This window comes from Dermacentor albipictus, chromosome 4 (genome assembly GCF_038994185.2).
Source record: "Dermacentor albipictus isolate Rhodes 1998 colony chromosome 4, USDA_Dalb.pri_finalv2, whole genome shotgun sequence".
Classification (NCBI taxonomy): Eukaryota; Metazoa; Arthropoda; class Arachnida; order Ixodida; family Ixodidae; genus Dermacentor; species Dermacentor albipictus.
This window is the reverse complement of record NC_091824.1, coordinates 152,509,326-152,525,910: the sequence shown is the minus strand read 5'-3', so window position 1 is coordinate 152,525,910 and position 16,585 is coordinate 152,509,326. Positions and strand designations below refer to the sequence as shown.

General features: G+C 48.9%; 2 protein-coding genes across 2 annotated transcripts in view; one reads left to right on the top strand and one right to left on the bottom strand.

The window, feature by feature from the left end:
* The window catches only part of smog (G-protein coupled receptor 158 smog), a 226,614-nt gene that overhangs the window by 116,776 nt on the left and 93,253 nt on the right, over window positions 1-16,585 (top strand). The gene's annotated exons all lie outside the window — the stretch shown is intronic.
* On the bottom strand, window positions 5,140-6,618 carry LOC139059469 (uncharacterized). The gene has a single exon (XM_070537898.1). The coding sequence runs from the start codon at window positions 6,616-6,618 to the stop codon at window positions 5,140-5,142; it is 1,479 nt and encodes a 492-aa protein (XP_070393999.1).

Sequence of the window (16,585 nt, the reverse complement as noted above, 5' to 3'; positions counted from 1 at the left end):
ATATCAGGTGCCTACTTTGCTAAATAATATCGACTGCTTCTTAGACATAGCACAACCCCAAAAGGATGTTTAAAATGACTTTGGTAGAAAATAACATTGAATATTCTTTAACCTTCTTTAAATGGGCTCATGCTTGCTTTCTAAATGTCCCACACGAAAGCATTACGTGACACCATACTTACATATATCTTCTTTTAATCTTGCGCGCTTCATGTATATTGTTTTTGTCCAAATTACATGTGTTGGGCAACTATAACTTGAGATGAATTGTTCGACGGCACTTGTGTCGTATTGTAAAAGTATGCGTATCTCTAATTAAGGTAGATATATTTTGTAGATTTCATTATTTTCATATTTACGAAACAAGTACAAACTTCCAGAAGTATTTGTTCTTTTTAAACTATTTTCTTCTGTGCTCAAATATGTTCGCGTATGTGTTTTTGTCTTCATAGCGTGCCGCACTGTATTTGGAGCAAAGGCCTTTGTCAGGCTACTAAGCCTGTTTCCTTTGCTCCTGCTTCTGTTCCTGTGCAGAAAGAAACAAATAAAATGAAATAAAATGAAAAGAGAGAAAGAGAGAGAGAAGAGAGAAAGAGCGCTTGTTGTTTAGACGAAGGTGGACGTCAAGGCACCCTATAGGTAGACAAATTAATTTGGAGTTTCCATTGCAGCATCTGTAATAACCGCATTGCTGTATTAGGGCGGTGAACAAAATCAATCACTCAACCAATGAATTAGTCAATCCCTGGCCTTATTTGGCAGCTTGACTAAAGCCCCGTGCCGCTACAGGCAAAGCTCAGCAAACACTACGCCAGCCCACACAATCTGCATAGTATACGACTCTTATATAGCCCTATTATTATTATTATTATTATTATTATTATTATTATTATTATTATTATTATTATTATTATTATTATTGAAACGCGCATGCAATTGACACTGAAGGAAATAAGAAAGGGAACACGTGGCAACTGGCGCCGGAAAAAGCACAACGCCTATCTATCTTTTAGATGGAGGTATTCGTGGTCCTAGGGAACACGGCAAACAATCTCCACAAGAAGCTCGCCATTACCCTTTGCAAGCAACAAGCAAAGAAAGAAAACACTTCACTTCCCTCCTCTGGAACAGCTATGTGGCTATAACCGGCGTGCGGGATCGTGGCTACTAACTCCGCATATTACATGCAAAGTCTTCCTTGGAAGGGCGATAAAAGTGTCACCGCTGCCACAAATAGCCGTTAGACTGTGACACCTTATGGCTAACCCGCCATCAGGTCCGTTACTCCTACCCCAACTCGGCCCTAATACATAAGAAAGAGCTGGGCCGCTTCATCTCGAGACGCTGAAAAGAATTCTTCGTCCCTACATCGTACACAGCGCATAAGGTACGTGTCAAGACGAGGAATGTTTTGTAGGTGTGTATATAGGAGCGGCTTTCGTCAAAGGTGCGTGAGAGCCACTTCGGGCCAGCTGCAGCTTCTTCGGTCCTACTCGGGATGGTGCGCCTGAGTGCACCGGAATCTGTGTTTTCTCCTCTCTCTCTCTCTCTCTCTCTCTCTCTCTGTGTGTGTGTGTGTGTGTGTGTGTGTGTGTGTGTGTGTGTGTGTGTGTGTGTGTGTGTGTGTGTGTGTGTGTGTGTGTGTGTGTGTGTGTGTGTGTGTGTGTGTGTGTGTGTGTGTGTGTGTGTGTGTGTGTGTGTGTGTGTGTGTGTGTGTGTGTGTGTGTGTGTGTGTGTGTGTGTGTGTGTGTGTGTGTGTGTGTGTGTGTGTGTGTGTGTGTGTGTGTGTGTGTGTGTGTGTGTGTGTGTGTGTGTGTGTGTGTGTGTGTGTGTGTGTGTGTGTGTGTGTGTGTGTGTGTGTGTGTGTGTGTGTGTGTGTGTGTGTGTGTGTGTGTGTGTGTGTGTGTGTGTGTGTGTGTGTGTGTGTGTGTGTGTGTGTGTGTGTGTGTGTGTGTGTGTGTGTGTGTGTGTGTGTGTGTGTGTGTGTGTGTGTGTGTGTGTGTGTGTGTGTGTGTGTGTGTGTGTGTGTGTGTGTGTGTGTGTGTGTGTACCGTATTTTTCAAATACGAACACAGACTCTCTATTTAACTCTCTATTTACCGTACTGTAAACTCCCTTCTCTCTTCCCCATCTTTCATCGCCCCCATCCCTCTCCCATACAAAAATACAAAAAATACAAAAAGGCCGAAATACAAAAAGGCCCGTACATTGGAGGCACGTTGAAGATTCCCTAGCGGTCAAAATTAATCCGGAGTCCCACACTACAGCGTGTCTCATAATCAAATCGTGGTTGTCCCACGTAAAACACCAGAATTCAATTCAATTCAGCATCCCGGAGCGGTGTTAGCGCCGAGTGTAGTTTTCTGTAGCCTTCACCTCAAAAGAGAAAGAATTAGTTTGGGAAGCGGAGGTAGGTTGACCGGGCTGAGCCCGATAGCCTACCCTGCATTGGAGAAGCGGAAAACGGGACTGAAAGATGAAAGGCGCACATAGGTTCGCACTTTGCACGGACACACACATATTAAAGCGAACTTCGTTGGCTCCATCACAAGCGGTCATAGAAGCTAGTGCATCTCAAGAAGCGCAGCAGCGCTTTTTTGTCTTTGGCCTTTTTGACGTGGTCACGGTCCCAAGATCTCTTCTGTAAAAGGCTTGTCATCTAACCGCCCCAGAGCTGTCAGAAGCGCCAGTTTCTAATCTTTTTATCTTGGGCAATCACAAAGCAGGTGTTTCATTGTTTCTTCTACGGCCACATGTGTCGCAATTGACACTGTCGCAGGCGACATAGTTAGGTTTCAAGGAAGCAATTACAACAATAAGCGCAACGCTCAGGCGTTGAGCTTTTCAGCGAATTACATCTGAGAACTGAGGCCTATCTGAAACCATTAGAGCAGTTGGCCTAGGAACATGCTAAATATCAAACAATTCGCTATCATTTGAACTGCACTGCTTCACAGATGGTAGCGTAATCGATAGGACAGCAAACTTGGACTGGTGGGCAGCTTTCCCCAGTTTTTGTAATGGAAGCGTCAGTAAAGTTTCGTTCGTTCTCCGTCCTCGCTTCACCGTTGGAACTTGAAGCTTATCGGACGATGATCGGCAGTTGTTGGTCAAACGCAGGCAGGAAACGATGAGGTCAGATGTACAAGAAGTATTTATACGTAAACTTTTCTATATACATGGCAGGTACAACAAATACATTACAATTTTGAACAACTGAGAAACAAGGTCTCACTCTTCGACTGTCTCAATGACTGTTAGAGCCCAGACTCGTTTTAACGTACATAGTACGGAGGCTCACTGGTCTATCAGCAATCCTGATCTCAGCCAAGTCTGAGGGACAGCATGTCGTCCCGATTTTTATAGCCCAAATATACAAAGAAAAAAAGGCGGTAGGGCCGTTGGCGCGTCCCACAGGTTCAGTTGCCAATCAGAGTCAACCGTTTGTTAAGCCACAACCCACAGGGATCGGCTTACTCTTAAAAATAAACATATTGGAAAACAAAGCTCTTTTCCTTCTTCGCCAAAACTCCGTTGCCCTCTCATTTCTCCGTAGTGAGTGACCGGCTCAGCAAAACACGCCAGGCCCGAACAAGTTATCGCCAGACCGTTTCAAATGCCAACGGCGTCTAGGCTGCACATGTCTCGGAAGCAGGGGCACCGGCACCACGAAGTGCCGCTGTACTCAAAGTTTGGCCGTCTGGGAGACGGATGACCCTCCTTGTCCTTCAAATTTATTGTCTACAAGACAAAGTTCTTTGAGTGCGTGTTTCCAAGACGCCGTCGTGCGAATGCACTCTTTACGTGTGCACCGCATTCCTACAGCGTGCACGGTAAGCTGGTCTTAGACACCACGCAGGCAGTCGCACCCAACAACAAGGCTGGCGATTACGTTCCGGAGGCGTAGAGGATTAGGTCCATGCTCACTGCATGCGGCATGGAGTCAGAGTTGCTAAGTCCTTCTTAACCTCGGCGGCGCCTCCAATTAGTCAGGGACTCGGGCGCCAGACCCACAATACCTTTTGTACAGCGGTTCGTTTCAAGGCTGGTCTGTGTGACCCGTCGGCGGACTGCCAACATCGTGCGCACAATACTGACTCCCAGGAATCGGCACACGCCCGCCTGGCACCTGCCGCGACGCGTCACCCAACCCCGCGCGTTGCCTGTGACCCCGCATAACACAGCAACTGTCGCCCCGCTGACATGGGGGGAAGTGAACCCCCTCTCTATACACAAAGCACGAGGCCGATTCGTGAGACTTAAGAACCCGAACAATCAAAGCGACCTTACACGTCCCTCCTAAAGAGTATACTGGGCTTACAATGTTCCCAGCTATACTACAAGAGCCAAAGGGCGCTGTATCGTAAGATTTAGGCTCTGAAGGTTCCGTCGTCAAAGAAAATTGACATACGCTGCCCAACACGGGTGCTGCGGAGTCCGTAAGGAACAGGAAAATTAACTGAAAGGACCACGGAGAAAAAACAATTTTCTCACAGCGACAAAAAGAAAAGGGCGAAAGCTCAACACATTCATGACAGTGAGCATGCAAAAGAAACACTCATGTATGTACAGGAACACTCCAACGCACTGCACGGCACAACAGCAGCAAAGTAACATATGCAGGTTATATACATAGTATGTCCATAGTCTTATAACCCTCACATACATAGACGACAACAGCCACAGAAAGTTCCACCAAGGCTGAACTGTCCCACGCACACATCCTTCGGGTGAACGGGAACATTCACGCCTGTCCCAGCTGGCATGGCTGTTTCTGTCTATCCTTTCTTTCCTGCTCTTTACTCGATTGGCTCCCACGAATGATTCGAGAGCCTTGACAATGCATCAGCATTGGCGTTACATGTTCCTTTCCGGTGACGCACCGTTACATTGTAGCGCTGTAGTGAAAGCGCCCATCTTGCTAACTTGGCCCCTTGCGGGGTGCTGGTTGTCAAATATGACAGTGGGTTATGATCAGAGACAACATTCACCACTGCTCCGAAAAGCCAGTAGTCAAATTTCTTGAGTGCCCAACCTGTGTCAAAGAGGAGTACTTGGTCCCCGACATTAAATTCTTTTGTCCGTGCCCTCCTATCGTAAACTAGAGCATATTTGCTCTGGCACTCGGTGCCTGTCAACTCAGCTACACTCTCGGTTAGTTCTAGCTCCCGCTGGACTGGGCACCCCATTGGCATCCTGCATCAAACTATTCCCTTGCAATTTAGGGATTTCATCTGTCGTTTCTTCGCAACTTAGACCGCAGTCCGGCTCAGTGTTATCGACCATTTCGACTGATCGGACCCCTGCCCGCGGAATATTTTCCTCTCCAAACTCCTCTTTTTCCTGCGCCCGTAGTAGTTCCCAATCTTCCTTTGACAGCAGGCAGTCAACCCCGTTTGCAAGTTCGTCGGTAACCGCGCACACCAGATCGATCCTCTGCGGTTGTATCACAGCCCCCGGGCGATGCATGCCTACGGGCAGCGTAGCTAGCTTAGCTCGAATGGTGTTTCCGAATGCCGACTCAAGTCTTACTGTTCGTGATGGCTCCTGTAAATCGATGGGCAACATACTTTTACGGACTACCGTTATCTCACTACCTGTGTCCAACACAGCTTCCGTTGCTATATCCCCGCACATGATAGGGATTAGGTCCAGCTTCGACCTCCCCGAGCTAGCATTTTGAGCTACGACATGTACTCTAGCGCTTAGCACCCTTTCTTGCTCTGGTGGAGGTTCTTCACTTACAACAGCAACCTTCTGTACCCTTTGTTTTTGCACAGTCGGTGGCTTCCCCTGCGGTTCTTTATCTGAAGCTTTTGGGCAGTCTCTGGCTAGGTGACCCTGTATATGACACACGTGGCATCTCAAATTTGTCCTCTGCGGGCCAGCTAGTTTTGTGCGCTGCGGCAATGAGGCTGTTGCGGCTGGCTTAGTTGCTCGTCCTTTCCCTTTAGCTTGCTCGAAAGTCTCGAGTACTTTTGCCACCTCCACTGGCTTAAACCAATCTTCGCCTTCCCGCAAAAGAACATATTCTAGGGCTTCTGAGCTTAGACTAGCTTTCATACGGTCAGCGACCATAAGCTCCGTCATAGCTTCTTTGGTGTTTGCAGTGCGAGACTGAAGGTAATAGGCCAAATAGGTTCTAGCGCGGGACGCGAACTGAGCCCAAGTTTCCTCCTTTCGTTTAGATGCCTTCTCAAACCTCTCCAAGTATTTAGCTGGCGTGAGCTTAAGTTCATCCAATACTGCCTTCTTTACAGTCTCATAATCTGTACATTCCTCGTCATTAAGGCCACGCAACAGATAACGAACCCGCTCGGCCAGCGCCGGCATGATCAAATGTACACGGCTATGTGCCGGTACTTGAAAAGATGCAAACAACTTTTCCACCTCATCAAACCATATCGGAACGTCAGCGTCACACGGCAACCGGTATGCCTTAAGCACTTTAGCACATTGTGCTATTCCATCCGTGATGGCACCGCGCCGATCGCTTCCTTCCGACACCGAAGGCGGCCTGCCCAACTGCTCAAGCTCCACTCTCCGTAGAGCAATGCGCTCGCACTCTAGCTGTAGGCGCACCTTTTCCAGCTCCAGCTCCAGGCGTCTCACCGCCATGACCTCTGGATCTGTCGTGCTCGGAGCCTGCGAAGCTCCTTGCGTCTCACTATCCATTTTAGTATCCGACGTCTCAGACTCGGTCTCTCCGATGCGTTGTAGTTCCTGCCGTCTCTGACCCTCTCTTTGTTCAGATGCCGTATCAATGTTTACGTTAGCCTCACTCGCATTTGCTGTTCTGCGCGTGAACACCATTAACCCCACTGAACAACAGCCATGCCAACCTAGACAAAACGCAAGGAATCCCGCTCACCCGTTGCTGCTGGGGGCGCCGCCTGACGTCCTCGTCCAGATGAATTGCAACCGTTGCGGAATTGGCTGGTAGCCCTCTGATGCCTTGCGCCTGGCTCGCTGCTCGTTGCTCGTTGTGGGGCTTGCCGATCCTGTCGGCTGCGCCAGTAAAGTTTCGTTCGTTCTCCGTCCTCGCTTCACCGTTGGAACTTGAAGCTTATCGGACGATGATCGGCAGTTGTTGGTCAAACGCAGGCAGGAAACGATGAGGTCAGATGTACAAGAAGTATTTATACGTAAACTTTTCTATATACATGGCAGGTACAACAAATACATTACAATTTTGAACAACTGAGAAACAAGGTCTCACTCTTCGACTGTCTCAATGACTGTTAGAGCCCAGAGTCGTTTTAACGTACATAGTACGGAGGCTCACTGGTCTATCAGCAATCCTGATCTCAGCCAAGTCTGAGGGACAGCATGTCGTCCCGATTTTTATAGCCCAAATATACAAAGAAAAAAAGGCGGTAGGGCCGTTGGCGCGTCCCACAGGTTCAGTTGCCAATCAGAGTCAACCGTTTGTTAAGCCACAACCCACAGGGATCGGCTTACTCTTAAAAATAAACATATTGGAAAACAAAGCTCTTTTCCTTCTTCGCCAAAACTCCGTTGCCCTCTCATTTATCCGTAGTGAGTGACCGGCTCAGCAAAACACGCCAGGCCCGAACAAGTTATCGCCAGACCGTTTCAAATGCCAACGGCGTCTAGGCTGCACATGTCTCGGAAGCAGGGGCACCGGCACCACGAAGTGCCGCTGTACTCAAAGTTTGGCCGTCTGGGAGACGGATGACCCTCCTTGTCCTTCAAATTTATTGTCTACAAGACAAAGTTCTTTGAGTGCGTGTTTCCAAGACGCCGTCGTGCGAATGCACTCTTTACGTGTGCACCGCATTCCTACAGCGTGCACGGTAAGCTGGTCTTAGACACCACGCAGGCAGTCGCACCCAACAACAAGGCTGGCGATTACGTTCCGGAGGCGTAGAGGATTAGGTCCATGCTCACTGCATGCGGCACGGAGTCAGAGTTGCTAAGTCCTTCTTAACCTCGGCGGCGCCTCCAATTAGTCAGGGACTCGGGCGCCAGACCCACAATACCTTTTGTACAGCGGTTCGTTTCAAGGCTGGTCTGTGTGACCCGTCGGCGGACTGCCAACATCGTGCGCACAATACTGACTCCCAGGAATCGGCACACGCCCGCCTGGCACCTGCCGCGACGCGTCACCCAACCCCGCGCGTTGCCTGTGACCCCGCATAACACAGCAACTGTCGCCCCGCTGACATGGGGGGAAGTGAACCCCCTCTCTATACACAAAGCACGAGGCCGATTCGTGAGACTTAAGAACCCGAACAATCAAAGCGACCTTACAGCGTCCATGTCTCGGCTTTTTCCTCGAGAAACGTGATACGCTGCTCCAGATCACCGTGCACAAGACACCGCGGAGCGCACTAAATCAAGGCAGGAGAAAAAATAAGGGTGATGCAGCGTTCTTAACGACGCCATCGAGGATGAAAGAATGCGACGCGGTTGTTAGCGGTCGCGAAGATGTTGACGCCCGAAGGGGGGTTTCCTGTTATAATGAAGGAGCGGTTTAAAGCACTAAGACTAAATTTCGGTGGAGAAAGTGCCATCGGGAGTGAGCGGGTGGATCGAATACGGGGATGGCGTTACGGAGTTTTCGAGCGCGGCCTATGTGTACTACGTGTGGTGTTTTGCTGTTCCGCGACGTGGAGGATCGTTTCGCGCTCAGCTGCGCTCCTTGACCGAAAATAGCTTCCGGTGCGCTGTAGAACTTGTCTCTCCTGGGCGCACGTGGCGCGTTGGGCCCCACGGCGTAGCGTCGGCGACGCTAACGTTAGGTGAGCACGGCTGCGCAGGCTCGCGCGCTGCGGGGACCGGCTAATTAACCTGATTAGCATAATGGCCACTTTTCCATCGCGCCGAAACACGCACCGACGCCCGCGGCAACGATCTCAACTCTTTATCATTATGAATACTTTGCTTGCGCCGTTTCCGCTGGCTCCTATACCGCCGACGTCATTGTTGCTTGCGAGCCACAACGCGACGTTAGCGGCTGCCGTGACTGTTCGGTCGATTTTTCGTGCGTATGTTCAAGTAACAGCTAGGTGCAGGCCTAGTGTATGCGTGACCTTTGCCTCTCGAAAGAAACAAAGAGATAAGTTGCAGACACTGCAGGGGCACAGCGCTTGTGGCAAGCCGTTCTTGGAAAGCCTTTTTTGTCGATGGCCAGGGGCGCAAATTGTTAAAACGGCCGTGAAAACCGTCCTTCCGGCACCACGTAAACGGAGGCATGCGCCTTGCGAGAGCAAAGACGTTAATCAAACGCTCGTCGCAAGACCCGACGATGCGAGCGTTGCGGGAAAGCCGAGCAGCGCGACGACGTTTTTTTGAAATTTCAGGCGCAGCTAAATTGGGAAAACTAACAAAAGGGCAAATAAAGCGTGGAAACGCTGAATATGCGAGGGAGGCATCGCCAGCTTTTTCAATGAAGCGCGTGTGCAGCCCTGACGAGACAGTTTTGCAAAAACATTATCTCGATGACACGTCAAAAACATAAACCTCCTACTGAAGTTTGCCGCTTTGAAAGCAAAACTACAATAAATTGGTAACGTTTGCTGCAACGTTGAGCTCTTTCTGTGCCGCGATGTATTCTTTGCAGCGCAGAAAAAATGCAGGACGCAGTCACTGAACAAGCCCTGCTCACATCCGACGTAAATAGAAGCGCAGGTCACGTGACGACAACACGTGCCAATGAGTGCCACAGTAGCATAGCGATCCAGCGAGGTAGAAAAATGGACACGGTACTAATATGAGTGACACAACCAAAATTAGACAAATTAACTACCATACGCGACACATATGTGCGTTAATCGCGCTGTATGCCATAGTGACGAAATCGCGCGACTCGCGTACAAGCGCTGAGAAAATCGGCACAACATCGTCGTACCACTTCGTTCATGTATACATAGAGGACGCGTCCTTTTCAATGGCCACCAACCATTTTGAGCGTCACAGAATTTTCGATGAGTCCACGGCGCTTAGTTAAGCAGTGCGACTTCAGGGCGGTCGCCTAGGCTCCCTTGCTGTTGTCCAATGGCAGCGCTCGTCATGAACGCCGATAAAGATTCCAGGGCTTGTTGCGGCAAACATGCAAACAAAATGCTACAAGTGACACCTGCGTGCGTACTCGTGTATTGTTGTTGCAGAGTCCCGTCTGTCACATAATGAACATGCCGGCGGGCATCATAATCATTGTCAAGAATTTAACACCCGCATCTGAATCTGCGTTGTGAGCCATTATGTTATCTTAGCGCGCGTTGAGATACCTAGCACGACCCAAGATCTGTGATTTCGAATACCAACTGTTCATGCGAAGCGCGCTATAAGGCTGACAATAAACACTTCAGTGCCGGCTTCGAGTGCACGCAACGCACCTTTGCCCGGGCTCCTTGCAACCATCTACCCTGTAAAAGCTCGCAAAATGCCTTAAAACGCACATACAGTGACAATGCGAAATCCGACCTAAAGCTACTTCGACAAGGCATGCAGTTCATAGATATATATAAACATTCAAGATGTTCGTGCACTGTACCACAAGGCATCCAGCGCTTTGAATATACATTTCTTTCTTCGCATGAGGTGTATCTGCTGATCAAGACACTTGTGATAGCTTATTCTATTCTTCTGCTTTAGGCAATGAAGTTCAGCGAAAACTAATGATACTGATCCCACGCTCACTTAATCAATAAAATGTTTTCCTAAAAGCACGACAAGCAAGCGACTGCGAGTTCTCGTCATCGCCCCCTTTTATTTCCCTCTACTTACTTGCACAACCTATTCTTATTCGTCTCTTCTCCTAGCCTGACGGCTCAAAATCGTTGGCCGAAAAACCACCAGGCAGCGAAATCACGTTGTTTCAATGTGTATCCATGCTGGTGTCTAAGCTCCCGTATATCTGTCAAATAAAACGGTCCCCGTACACGCCCCTTGCAACCGCCCAGCTTTCCTTTCACTTCTCTCCGAAACAGAAACGTCTAAAGAAAAACATCTGCAAAGCAGCGTACGACACCGCATGGCGGCAACCAAAAAAAAAAGAAGAAAGGGTGAAAAGACAAAGCAGTGTAAAACTGCTCTTTCTTCGAATAATGGCGAAGCGGCAACAAGCTGCGACTACCGAGCGCTAAAGGTTACAAGGCGAACGTTAAGCGGGAAGGCAAAAAAAAAATAATTAAAAATAGGCGAGTGCATTAACGACGACGACAACAGCCGACACACGGGCAGCTTTCACCCTTCGGAAGGATTAGCTTCCGCCTCACGACAAAAGGTCGCGTCGTTAAAGCACCCTCCCGGGAAAACACGGCCTGTATCGGGCGGTCGGCTTGCGGGCGTGTTTCCGCGCGCTCCTTTGCGCGCCAGTGTTGTTCTACGCGCTCCAATACGAGGTACGGCGGCCTCGTGTAGGCGTTGCGCAGCCGCGTCGCTCAAAACCCACACGTGCGCTATAAAGCGGTCGCGCCGTCGCGCGGAGGTTAGCGAGCAGGCGGTAAACGGTTGGGCAAGTCAGGCACGCCGGCCGACCGATCCGGAGAGGCCGCCACAACGAAAACGACGCCATTTACGGTGACGGCGCGGATAACGACACCGGCAAAAGGGTCGGGGAGGGAGGGTCGTAGACTTTCGGAGGTCTATATAGCCGGAACGACAGCTTGCTGCGCTTAACCATGGATAGCGGCGCGCATAGCCACGCTTAACGGCCCGACTGCGAGACCGCGGGGAACTTGCGGTCTGCCTGGTAACGGACCAAGCAGCGCACGCTTCCACTGGAGCATCAGTTGGGCCCTGATCAGCAGCCGCTGTATATACGCGAGAGTGTACATAAGGCTGGGCTGGCTCTTAGCGAGGCCAATAAAAGCTACGGGCCAAACTGTTGCACCAACAGCCGCTATGTGCGCGCACCGCTACTGTCTGATGCGGGGACTAGCGTTTCAAGCGCTTTGCCTTACTTTGAAGCTGTATATAAATATATTCTTTTTTCTTTCTCAGTGAGAGCAACGTCTTATTTAAGGTCGCCTCGCCCGCTTCTCTATCGAAACTACTAGAGTCAACAACAAAAAGGATGATTCGGCCACTCACCTAAGTCCGGACGCAACCCAATTACACTATATACTGCACGTCACCACGAAGTGCATCGATGCAGAACTAGTATCCTCTGATAATTTGTACAAAGTGTAAGAGTGTGCAGTGTTTTTTTTTTTTTAGGCTTGTTTCTTCATCACCGCTGTGTAGCACCTAAATTCGGAGCCATTGTTCACCGCACAAGTCATACAACTACTGCAAAATTAAGACGCCCAAAACGGACGTAAAGCTCTGATTCCTTCGTTGTGGCATACTTTCCAATAAGTTGGTACGCGATACATTCTTTTCATACCTTTGGCGGCGATAGTGAAAGTGACAATGTAGTGAAGTGTTTCCCACAGTTCATTACATTTTTTGTATACGTGGCTTTACAGAGAACGGATACTGACGGTTGAACGGGTGCGCTGATTCTCAAAACAGGCTTTTTACGTTTCCAATACTGCACTCGCATAGCCTCTCAAAAGTGCTCAGCCTCTCTCTAGCCGACATAACAGCTGCGAGTGTTGACTTTAAGTCTATCTGCTGATTTTCTGCAGGTATTTTCTGACTTGTCCCATCTGCTTAAGCCGACGCTTACACAATACTACAGTATGTGATCCTTGTATGATATTTTATTTTAAGGTTGCTATGAAGCGGTAATAAGCCGCCACATTTATGACCAGCACAGATCTACCTGGCGCACAGTCAGTACAAAGCGTCGGCTGTGTGTGACAGCCGCCTTGTACATACATTCTCCACAGTAACCAGTTATAAGAACTCGTCATTGTGGAAAAATTCTCATAACGAGAAGAAGCATGGAAGTGAAGTGACAGCTTAAGTCCTCTATGCGAAACCTCCGGTCCACGAATTTTCTTTGCTATTTCTGTGCTGTATAAAGGGCCCGTTTCTCTTTCTGTTGTCACGACACAGTGGTCGCTATAGTTAAGGCCTTTCGCGAGGGAACCAATAAGAGAGATGGCGGAACATTTGGCCAGCCTTTGAGAGCTAGACGCGGCACTGAAACTTGTCTTTTCTTTGTCCGCCATTCGCCGAAGTAGAAAGGGCCGTGGGTCTTTGTTGCGCCGTCCGAGGGCTCGGGTGGCATGATAGCAACGCCACCGTTGCCCCAATGAGCCTAGTTGGAGGAAAGTTGCATTCCCCTGTTTGCTTTAAGGCGCGTCTGCCTCTGCGAAACGGGAAAAAGAAGTGAGGGGGCGGCGAGGAGGAGAGGGGGGGGTCAACGTTGGTGTAGCTGTTGCGCCATGTCAGGGGCGAACAGAGAGAGCACCCGCGGCCATCAGCCGCCCGCTCTATTCTGTGGCGCTCGCTCCTGCCGGGTTTGGAGACTTTGCTCGTCTCAAGTTGCTCCTTTTTGTTCCACGACTTCGGGAGATGCCTGTTTCTACAGCCGCCCTATATCTCTCGTTCCGTTCTCTTTCTTTCTATATGTGCCACGTTTTCCTACAACTTTCACACACTTATTTCTCCTTTTTTCTTTCTCTCTCTCACGTTCTTTTTACAATATGCTCTTATCGGAAACGTGTAAACGCAGCTTTAAGCGTTTGATGTTATCATGGCAAAAAAGAAAAAAATAAGTCCAGCCTCCCGACGGGCACGTGTTATTTTGGCCTACAGAAGGAACACGACACGCTGTCCCCTCGAAGTACCGCCTCGTTACGTTAAAGCGCATTGGGGGCGCGTTAAAGATCCCCTAATGGCCAAAATTATTCCGGAGTCCCCCACTACGGCGTGCCTCATGATCAAATCGTGGTTTTGACACGTAAAACCCAAGAATTCATTCATTCATTCATTCATTCATTCATTCATTCACGACTTTTTTTCGCTGCATTCAGCTTGCGTCATCGCCGTGGATCGAGTGTTTCATGGTCCTAGATGTTCCGAGTGCCATCGAACCTGACTGTGCGTGCGCACAAGCGCGCAAGCGAGAAAGCCCGGCGCGTTTGCCAGTTGTACAACCTTAACTGCGCCTGGTTTTTACTCAAATTATTTCAAGCTATAACTGCAATGCAGACGGCAAAGTGTTTCGTGCGATGTGTGCAGGTCTGGCGCAGCGAAAGAGTGGGAAACAGAAAAGAGGAAAGGCGGGGAGTTTAAGGAGACACACGTCCGGTTTGCTGCGCTGCACTGGAGGAAGTTGATATAAGGGTGAAAGAGAGAGAGAGAGGACAGAGAGGAAGAGAGAGAGCACAATTTCCCGCACATTTGAAGGCACCCACCGAGTCTACAAGCGGTCGCAAGGACCCACCAATTTAATATACTGCAATAGCACTTGCGTGGTTTCCTGTGCCATCGACGCGCACGGCCATTTAAAAGCCATTTACGCTAGAATTGTTCCTCAGTGGTGGCTCAAGTTAACCATGTTAGCGAATATAAAATCAATGAGGACGACAAGTAAATGACAAAGATCTCTTACAAATTAAAATCTTCATTAATTCGACCGCTGGTGTCATGCTTTATTGAGCGCGAGTAGTCCTGCAACTCTCAGAGCTCAGCGTCCTTTGTATTAACTTCGATTATAAGATCATCTTCCCGTGCTTTAGCTCTGCGCGACACTGCTACTTTCTTATCTAATAACATTAAGCCTTAGTGACATGAAAATGGTAGTGTCAAATAGAGATAAACACTATCAATATCGACATTACTGATACCTTAGAACGGGATATATTTGAATAGAGTTTGGGTGCTACAAATCACACCCGTAGTCTGCAGCCAGCGGTATATGGAATTCAATGGAAAGTATAAAGAAGAGTAATGCTGCATACCAGAAGCGAGCTTGCAAAGGAGTAGCCGCATGAAGCCACATAGTCGTGATAACTGTCAGATACTATCTGGCTCAAATTCACTGTTGCAGCCACATAGCATTCAGGGCTCGAATTTACAAAAAGATTTCAGACTGTAGAGCGGAGTGGTTTATAATAAGAGCGTCGGCCAATCAGCATAGGCGGCGTAATAGCAGTGAAGATAGCGGGCCAAAGAATTTTTTTTTTTTTTTACGAACGATATTCTGTGACTTTGGCCCCAGAGTATCTCAGTACGTGGAACATCATAGCTCTTGTGGTAACAACCTCTCTACATCCCCAACCCTTGCTTTTTTATTCATTTTTTCGAATGGCAATATAGCACTCGAGTGCTCTAGGCAGATGCGTGCACATCTGTACATAAAGTTTTCATTCAGAGAACTTATGTCGCGCTCAGCGCTCACCGCTGGGTCCCGAGAGGATCACCTTCCACGAGAACGGGGGCGTATCGCTAAGACTAAGAGAGCGCGTCTCCTGTGTAAAGCCGGACTGCGCTGTGCAAACTTTTGTCTTTCTCTCGTGTCTCTTCCGGGTAGCGAGAGCAGAGCCCGGCCGGTGCGCCGTGTGTGGCTCCTAACGATGTTTTGATTGCCCACGTGGGAGGTCGCGGTCGCTGCTGCTCAGCATCGATCTTGTCCCGGATTCCCTTCGTCGTGCTGCTGCTATTTCTGATGTGCGGGTTCCCTCTCGACTCACACTGCATACCGTAGGGTTAGGGAACGGGTACACTCACTCGTCATGCGTCCTTAATCTATCGATACCAGTGGCAAACGTCGTTGCGCCAATAGGCACGCTCAAGCACACGCAAGTTTTATACGCGGAACCTCTGGCCACATCGGTCACTGCTGCGAAACGTTATTCGCTCACTAGTGCAGTTCTTTAAGTGCACCCAGTTGAGCGACAGTTTGTGGTCCTCGCGCGCATTTTCCACCGGGCGAACGGTGCTCCCCCTCCGCCTCTTTTTCGTTTTTCGATTCCCACTTTCCCCCTCGCCCTTTACTTAATTAGATAAAAGTGACACCCATGTAAGTAAGCGTTAACTCGATCACTATTTCCATTTTTGTTTACCCCTGCGTAGGGTAGCTAACCGGACGCTCATCTGGTTGATCTCCCTGTTTTAGCTATCCTTCCTTTCCCTCTTTCGTGAAGTACCTTTCCATTTGATCGCTCTCACCATGCCCTTTTCAGCAGGATTTTATTCAGCTCCAGAGTTACAGAGTCGAATTCACAAAAGCTTCTCGTTCGTAAGTACTCTCTGCCACTGGCCGGCCACCATCTCTAATATCACTGCTGTTGTCGTTCATTTGGTCGAACTCGTAATACAATGTAGATCAGAGCTTGCTTATCAACTGCTTTGTTTCTCTCTGATTTCTTTATTTTCGCGGACATTAAGTTTTGTTATATTGGTCGTTAAAAACTCAGTGCCCTTCCACTCTGTGAATGAAGATGACCAACGAAGGTGTGTATGTGGGCCCCTTAATGGCGAACTGTACCTCCGCCACCGGTCGGCACGACATTGCAATGTCTTCGGGATTGTGCGTCGACACACGGACACGATCCTGGGGGAACTAGCGCTCAACAGCTTCGCCGTAATAAAGTAATGTTAGCAATTATCTGACTTGCAGACAGCGAAGTTGCCAAACGTGCACCTTAACGTGAAGCTAATACACCATGTGTATTGAGAATTTTCACTTTTACGGTAAAAAAGTCATATAAAGAGAGAA

Excerpts from the sequence above, each read along its gene's own strand:
- LOC139059469 (XM_070537898.1), bottom strand. The coding sequence starts at position 6,618 with ATGGCGGTGAGACGCCTGGAGCTGGAGCTGGAAAAGGTGCGCCTACAG.